Source organism: Arachis ipaensis, chromosome B05 (assembly GCF_000816755.2).
Source record: "Arachis ipaensis cultivar K30076 chromosome B05, Araip1.1, whole genome shotgun sequence".
Lineage (NCBI taxonomy): Eukaryota > Viridiplantae > Streptophyta > Magnoliopsida > Fabales > Fabaceae > Arachis > Arachis ipaensis.
In genome coordinates this window covers 125,585,231-125,593,679 of record NC_029789.2, presented here as the reverse complement: position 1 = coordinate 125,593,679, position 8,449 = coordinate 125,585,231, and the positions used below count along the sequence as shown (strand labels likewise).

Genomic DNA, 8,449 nt, shown 5'->3' with positions numbered 1-8,449 from the left:
CAACCCCCCTTCTCTAAGCCTACCACAACCTTCAGGAAACAAACTAAAGTGATGTCTTCACGGAGGTAATGACTCTTCAGCATCCAAAATCCAAAGCGAAAGCATAAACTATCAATGTAAAGCTAATCTAGATTCTGATCTAAAATTAAAAGTAATCCTAATATCAATGTATTTGAATATGTATGGATGCGTGTTTGAGTCTCTGCATGTTCCCTAGCTTTTGTCTGTATTTCTGGGCCAAAAACTGGGTTAAAACGCGGCCCGAAATTGTCTATAGCGTATTCTACAATTTCTGCAGATCGCGCAGGTCACGCGTACGCATCGTCCACGCGATCGCGTCATTCAGCGATTTTCCTTGTCACGCGTTCGCGTCGTCCACGCGTTCGCTTCATTCGTGCAGACTCCACTCCACATGTTTACCTCAGGCACGCGTTTGCGTTGCTGCGATTTCTTCATTTCGCGCGCTCGTGTGAGCCATGCGCTCGCGACAGTGTTCGCTGGTCATCTCCTTAGTTTCTTGTGTTCCTCCCTTTTTTGCAAGCTTCCTCTCCATTCTCGAAGCCATTCCTACCCTATGAAGCCTAAAACACTTAACATACGGATCACGGCATCGAATGGTATAAAGGAGAATAAAAAATGTACAAATTAAAGGTCTCTAGGAAGAAAGTTTTCAACCATAAACAATACTAGGAATGAATTATAAAATTCATGCAATCCATATGAATAAGTAGGTAAAGACTTGATAAAACCACTCAATTAAACACAATATAAATAATAAAATAATGGTTTATCAGACTTTGTTGTGGTATTTCTCTATTTAGACAATGTGACAATTAGCCTTCAATGACATGTTACTACTAAGATTACTTACTATCTTCATTTTGTTTATGCCTCAACATAATTCATACAAATAGAGACACAGAATTAATTGCCAAATTTTATAAAATTAACCATATTTGACAGGGAATTACTTCCAACTTCAAATAACTACTCCCATTCAAGTCAACAAATTCAATACACCATTACATGTTTATAGAGGATAACTGGGTTTATTTAGAAGTACATAACAAACAAAAAAGTATCACAACTACTACAAACGGCAAAATTATTAGCGGTTTCAATGCTCTAACTTCAACTTCCAAAGTGCCCAACTTCCATGCCACCTTCACCCTCCATTCATCATACTCACCTTCAACCTCCATATCAGCTCCTGCATTTTTCTTTGTACCACATATACCCACTGCTTCGAATTCATCATCATCAACCCACTTAAAATAATTGCAGTGACTACCCTTCTGCAATTTCAGATGGGAGCAAACAAAAAAATTAGACAACACCCAACAGCATATAACAACATGAAAAAGCTTTAACTTCTTTTACAATCACTCACCCGATACCTTAGACATGCATGGAACAATCTATTTGGATTCTCTGTTGTCCCAAATTTCTTAATCACAGTCTTCAGCCCACAGAAACATGATCCATCATGAGAATTCACCCTCCTCCTTCGCATCGAAACACTAGATCCATGACTGTCGTGCGATGCATGTGACAAACCACCACCACAACCACCATTTCCTATCTCCATCCACTCAGCCAGCCAGGGATTACGACTCCTACTTACCTCTACTGCCACCGAAAGTGATCACGGCGATGTATTTATCGTTCAAATTGGGATTAGGGTTTATACACTCGAATGACTAATTTGACGTCTTAAACATAACTTATCTTGTCAGCAACAACATGCTACAACTTGGCGTTTGCCAGCTTCGCACTTAACGGGCCACGTAAGCGGCCTTTGCCATCTTAGCTATGAAGATGACGGAAGGACAAACGTGAACAATTGAGGTATCTTTCGAGGACGTTTTTTATTAATTTTGACTTTCGGGGACGAAAATGGAGATCGAGGACACTTTCAGGGACGAAATTGACTATTAACTCTATGTAAATTGTTGCATGCTCAAAGATCATTTATTATGATGATTTAAATTGAGTTAAATCACTAGTGTTCCGACCCGACCCGGCCAGTGCAGTGTCCGACCCGGCCCGAGCGGCCGACCAAGTGGGCCACGTATGCCCGGATTGCTACCCGAACGCCTGCTCCCTGACAGCCAGCTGCAAGACAGCTAGGAGAGGAAGCTTTATGGAAAGAGACGTCTCCTGTGGGACCCGCCCTACTGACAGGTATATATGGAGAGGGCCCTACCCCTCCCTCACGGTATGTCACTATCTCACACTCTCACCGCCATCTGTGAAAAACTTTGACTTGGGCGTCGGAGTGTCATTGCAGGTGGCTCCCCCTTCATATCGCGACAACTTGGGAGGTCATCTACCCTCAGGTCTCGCTCACCAGACCCAGATCAAGGCCGATTCCCACCATCACACTTAGAGAACACCTCCGACCCGTCCGGCATACGAAGTATCGAACAACTAGTTTGTTGCTAATTAGTAAGGCATGGAACGATTCGTGAGACCTCACGGCTCACATGATCTAGTAGCATGGATGATTGGCTGTAAATATATATTGGTTTGGATCAATTTAGATAATAAAATTGATATAATTTATATATTATTAGTTTGATTTTTTTTTAAGATAATCCCATTTTATTAAAAAAATTGTATCTATATTGGTTTGAATTTATTTTTTAAACTAATTCAATTCAAATTAGCGTGAATTAAATTAAATGAGTTTATATTTGAGTCAAAATTTACATTTTAATCTTTTAGAATTTGAATAGCTAATCTATATTTTTAATATATTTTAAACAATACTTTCAAATTCTTATTATTGGCATTCGTATTAAACTCTTTAATATTATGAGTTTTGACTTTTGAAATCAATATTCTTGATTTGATTTTCAGTTACCGAATGCGAAAAGATCTCATTTAAAATTACATATTTGGATGCCACGTTAATCACCTCACAGCTAGAAATTTCCAGAAAGAGGGGGGACAAAACAGTAAATTACTTGATTTCACGGCCAACTCTGCGTAACAAGTAAGGAACTGCCACGCCTAGCTCAACACGAACGACGTCGTTCCCATTACCATTATAAAAGCCCAAACCCCCCTTTTTGCCTATCAGGTTCAGTTCTGCTAATCAGCTAGGGCACAAAAGAATCTCTCGTTTTCTCTTTCCCCTTCTTTCTCATTCTCTCGGCCTCCGTTCCGTTTCGTCGCTAAAACGGTACTTCTTTATCTCTGCATCTAATTTTCCTGTTCTAGTAGCTGATCGTGTGTTTGATTCATTTGATTATGTTTTTCGATGTTTTGATTGCTTGTTTTATTTTGCATTCTTGCTTTTACGTGTTGGGGTTTGTGACGGTGTTATTATATTATATATGAATATGGATTAGTATATATTAAATTGGCATGTTCTGCTGCAGATTATGTCATGTCCGTGGATTTTGCTGTTAATAGTTGTTGGTTTGTTCTATTTAATATTATGGTCTTTTTGGCGGCTTATTTATTTGGTTTTAATTTTTTATTTGCAACTTGCCATGAGTGGGATAAACGTCAGGACTGAGTAAAAAGGATTGATTTTGTAATTAAAAATAGTAATTATGATTTATAGTGTTGAATATCATGCTCCTTGGACGCTGTGTTTATATTAGTTTAATGATTTATGCGAGGCTTTGTGGATAGCAAAAAGGAACTTTTTTGTTTTTTCTAATAAAATTTTATCCGAGAAAGTGTAGATGAACATTATCAGATCTTAATACGAATACTTTGTTTATAGTGTATTCTAATTTCCAATTAAACGGAACAAGAGGAGTCCTGTGTCTTTTTTCTAATTATTTGTTTCCATTGTTTTGTTGTTCTCTTAGTTGATCTTCTGTGTTTATTTCCTATATTTTGCGAATTCTTGAACAGCAGCTGTTATTAGTGTGGTGGTCTGATTTTCTATCATGATTTGTCTTTCACATTTATTTATGTGGCTAGCAATTGTGTTCATGTAAGTGATTTTTTGTATGTGCTTGATTCCTGATTGTTTTGACCATGTGTCAGTTTGTTGATTATGTAAGTGATTTTTTCTCGTTTGTTCCTTTTTATTACTGAAAAGGTTATTGGCCAACAATTGTTCTGAGATGGCTGATGCACACGAGACTGACAAGAACATTGAGATTTGGAAGATCAAGAAATTGATCAAAGCTCTCGAGGCTGCTAGAGGAAATGGGACAAGTATGATTTCCCTTATCATGCCCCCACGTGATCAAATATCTCGAGTTACCAAGATGCTTGGTGATGAGTTTGGTACTGCTTCCAACATCAAGAGCAGGGTGAACCGGCAGTCTGTGCTTGGGGCCATCACCTCTGCCCAGCAGAGGCTCAAGCTCTATAACAAGGTTCCTCCAAACGGGCTTGTGCTGTATACTGGCACAATTGTTACTGAAGATGGGAAGGAAAAGAAGGTTACTATTGACTTTGAGCCTTTCAGACCTATCAATGCTTCCCTCTATCTGTGTGACAACAAGTTTCATACTGAGGCTCTAAATGAGCTTTTGGAGTCAGATGACAAGTTTGGGTTCATTGTCATGGATGGCAATGGTACCCTGTTTGGCACCTTGAGCGGTAACACAAGGGAAGTGCTTCATAAATTCAGTGTCGATCTCCCAAAGAAGCATGGAAGAGGAGGGCAATCAGCTCTTCGATTTGCCCGTCTTCGCATGGAGAAACGTCATAACTATGTCAGGAAGACTGCAGAGCTTGCAACTCAGTTTTATATCAATCCAGCTACCAGCCAGCCAAATGTTTCTGGATTAATACTTGCTGGTTCAGCTGATTTCAAAACTGAGCTTAGTCAGTCTGATATGTTTGATCCTCGACTCCAAGCAAAAATTCTCAATGTTGTAGATGTTTCCTATGGTGGTGAAAATGGGTTTAATCAGGCTATTGAACTTTCATCTGAGATTCTGTCCAATGTGAAATTTATCCAGGAGAAACGCTTGATTGGAAAATATTTTGAGGAAATTAGCCAGGATACTGGGAAATATGTTTTTGGGGTTGAGGATACTTTGAAAGCTTTGGAGATGGGAGCTGTTGAGACACTCATTGTGTGGGAAAATTTGGATATGAGTAGGTTTGTCTTGAAAAACAGTGCTACTGGTGAGGTTGTCATTCAACACTTCAACAAGGAACAAGAGGCCAATCAGAGCAACTTCCGGGATCCTGTATCCAATGCTGATTATGAGGTGCAGGAAAAAATCTCTCTTTTGGAGTGGTTTGCAAATGAATACAGGCGGTTTGGTTGCACTCTTGAGTTTGTCACAAATAAGTCGCAAGAAGGTTCACAGTTTTGTAGAGGTTTTGGTGGGATTGGTGGTATCTTGCGCTACCAGCTGGACATGAGGACATTTGATGATTTCTCTGATGATGATGCTGTCTATGAATCTGAATAGCAATCAATGAACAACTTCCTCTTGCTGGTGCAGGAAAAGGAGGTGAAAATACCTGCACCAGTAATTGAGGGGGTAGCGTGCGCTCCTGCTGCACCTACTCTTCATCCTCCACCTGTGGTATTGCATGGTAAGCTTGATTGTCCTGTGTTTTGCTACATTATATCTAGCTGTTGAGGTTTATACTCATGATTCATATTTTGGGGTTTTAATTTTTTTAAGCAACTTGCCGAATCTTTTCCCTACCCATATTTCTTTTTTCAGATGCCATGCCTCAAGAGTCCAATGTACTGATCCTGGTTACTCATCTATTTGATCTCCTGCTCCTCCATGCCAGCAAACTTGCTTGCCTCCTTAGGTGGAATTCTACCCAAAATCCTCTCTTGGTGCACATTTATTCGTTATCTGAGTACATATCTAACATTTCTTGTTTTCCTATTCCAGCTCATCTGCTCTCTACATGTGCGCAACAATGCAATCTCTAACTTGTGCTTCCAAAAGAAACAACCTTGGCTCCATGCTGGTTGGTACTAAAGTGAACTTCTGCAGATATTAATTTATTTTTAGTTTCTTCACCTCCGATTGCATTTTGCTTCCATATTTTGAACAGCTGAGAAACGGAATTGGCTGATCCAAATATTTTTGTAGTTGTTCCAGTTGATTTCAGTCTTTATTATTCCCAATGTTTTGGTTAGGATACAAATTATAATATCAGTAGTCTCTTAAAATTACTTTGCAACTCTTCTGCTTTCACAATTTCCAATCCAAATGTATTATTTGTCAGTATAAGCTTTCAATTGAAGATTGGATTTCTAGCTTTTAAGTGTCTCAAGTCTTGCTATTAGCTTTCTAGCTTAGATTGTTACTTGTTTTGCCGCCTTTTTGAATTCAGGCTTCATCATATCCGACTATGGTCTCTGAGCAAAGCAGTGATTGTGTAAGAAAGCATGCCCACTTCTTACCATGAGGTACATTTAATTCTATACATGCAACATTATGGATTGACTTATATAAATTTTTATTGTCTAATGTGTAATTGAATTTGTCTGTGCTTGACAACCCAGTGTAGTTTTTGTATTATAATTTGTTGTTTAGTGTGTTATTTCTTTGATTTCTACCATTAGTGATGTGATGATGATTACTGTAGTGACCTGCTGTTTAATTGTTGATAATTGACTGATCTTCTGTGGAGTAATTCATTCCTAGTTTGTTTCATCTTTTATTGTTTGCGAACATTTAGACAAAATTGCTGCAAAACTAACATTTACTGATTCCTATTTATATTGTTTTGTAGGTGGATGGATCCAGAATTTTCTCTTAACGTGGTTTATGAATGATCCTTGAGCTTGTGCTCTGAAATCTATGATTATGTCGCTCATATATAATGATTGTTTGGGAACTTAGGTGTGGTGATGTCTAATGATGTTAATTAGGGGCCTTCAAGACTTGCGAGCAATATCTTCATGGTGTGTGATGTATGATATGACGAGCCTTCTACTTTCTGGCTAGTTTATTTTCAGGGTACGGGGTACCAAATATTTTCGATTGGGATTTTGCTTAAATGCTTAATGGTGTGTGATGTGATGTTATGAGACTTAAGTTTATTTGATGGTAATATATAACATTGCTTTCATGTTACCCTCCGTTTCTTACAATCAAATTATGAATGTCTTTAGCTTGATAAGTTTTTGGTCCTTTCGAGAGCTACCTGTTTAGGGTCAGCTTTGCATTATTGATTGCAGTTATGCTTCCAAGGCGAGTCATTTTAAATGCCAGCTCTTGGGAATTGCTTCCAAGTCGAGCCATTGTAGTTATGTTCATTTCTATTTCTATCCGCAATCTTCAATTCCTGGATTTCATTGTCCTTGTCGGTCCTGGCTGGTCAAGATAGGCAAGTCTGATTGTATGGGAATGTCGCTCTAATCGAGTGATGAATTCCGGATAAGGCTAAAGATTAGCGAGAGACTGATAGTGAATAGTGAACTAATTCCGCAAGGAAAGGATAAAAACTGTCTACTTAACACTAGGCTCAACTTAAGATGGATCTGAACCCGAGACTTGAGCTGCTTAGGGATTTGACTGGTACCTAGTTGTCATAGAAAAATAAAGACGTCTATCCAGCGCCTAGTTGCTTGCTTATGCAAATTGCTCTTTGGGAAGTTTGATAGACAAATTTGTTCCCTTAACGTTGGTTGAATTGGACTTGCTTGTATTGGACTCAATAGTTGGATTCCTCAAAAGGCATCCTTGATCGAATAAAGTGGTTGAAATTGCAGGTAGTAACAATTTGGTAATAGTTAAATGCGAATCTTATTCTAGGTTTATTCATCACCATACTAATTATTCTCACTTTTTAAGTTATTTGACAATATTGTAATATTGTTCCCTTGTCATAAACCCGTACCAGCTCCAATCAAGTATAGTTATGGTAATAAATTGCTTACCGGTTTCTAGATCCTTTTCTTCAGATATTTTAGTACCACCAAACTTATCCATTAGCTGAATATTTAAATGAAAAATAAATTATGGAAAACCGAAGGACAACAACGACATACGGTTACAAACATGCATATATATTTGATAAATACATTTTATGGTAGACGAATCTGTGCGATGCCTTGATTCCATGTATTGAAGCCTTTGTATCATAGCATCTACCCTTTAAGTATGGGTCAAAATAATGTTGAAATATTAGCAGCAGAGATGTATTATAACAGGTTGAATGATGGTTTGACCAGTTTGTGTGTTAGTACAGCGATGCATGCATGGTTGCATTCAAATATAATCCATACATATCAATCAATATCATTATTGTGTTGACACTCCAACTGCTGATTTGGGCCCTTGCCCCTTGTCTTCATAATTAACTTCATATAATGCTTCATTGATTTTGAATAACCATGGAATTGGAATTCTTTAGTTCTTTATTTATTAAAAAAAAAAATAGCAGGGATCTTTTTTGAAATATATTAGAACTCGTGTCATGCAAAGTGGCTATATTAAATTATGAAAAACAAATTAAAGATGTCAATTTATTTTTATAGTTGTTGCAA

At 37.9% G+C, this 8,449-nt stretch overlaps 1 protein-coding gene across 5 annotated transcripts; it reads left to right on the top strand.

The window, feature by feature from the left end:
• On the top strand, positions 3,052–7,034 carry LOC107644049 (eukaryotic peptide chain release factor subunit 1-3). Of its 5 annotated transcripts, none has more exons than XM_016347831.2 (6): positions 3,052–3,187; positions 4,064–5,526; positions 5,661–5,754; positions 5,841–5,919; positions 6,289–6,364; positions 6,691–7,034. In XM_016347831.2, the coding sequence occupies exon 2, from the start codon at positions 4,089–4,091 to the stop codon at positions 5,397–5,399; it is 1,311 nt and encodes a 436-aa protein (XP_016203317.1). In that variant the 5' UTR covers positions 3,052–3,187; positions 4,064–4,088; the 3' UTR covers positions 5,400–5,526; positions 5,661–5,754; positions 5,841–5,919; positions 6,289–6,364; positions 6,691–7,034. The 5 variants fall into 5 exon arrangements, with proteins under 5 accessions (XP_016203317.1, XP_020980090.1, XP_020980091.1 ...); XM_021124431.1 differs by lacking the exon at positions 3,052–3,187 and adding an exon at positions 3,591–3,955 and having other exon boundaries at positions 5,619–5,754; XM_016347829.2 differs by lacking the exon at positions 3,052–3,187 and adding an exon at positions 3,641–3,955.

Excerpts from the sequence above, each read along its gene's own strand:
- LOC107644049 (XM_021124431.1), top strand. The coding sequence starts at position 3,909 with ATGATTTGTCTTTCACATTTATTTATGTGGCTAGCAATTGTGTTCAT. Across the intron at positions 3,956-4,063 it reads TGGCTAGCAATTGTGTTCAT|GTTATTGGCCAACAATTGTT; the intron begins GTAAGTGATTTT and ends ATTACTGAAAAG.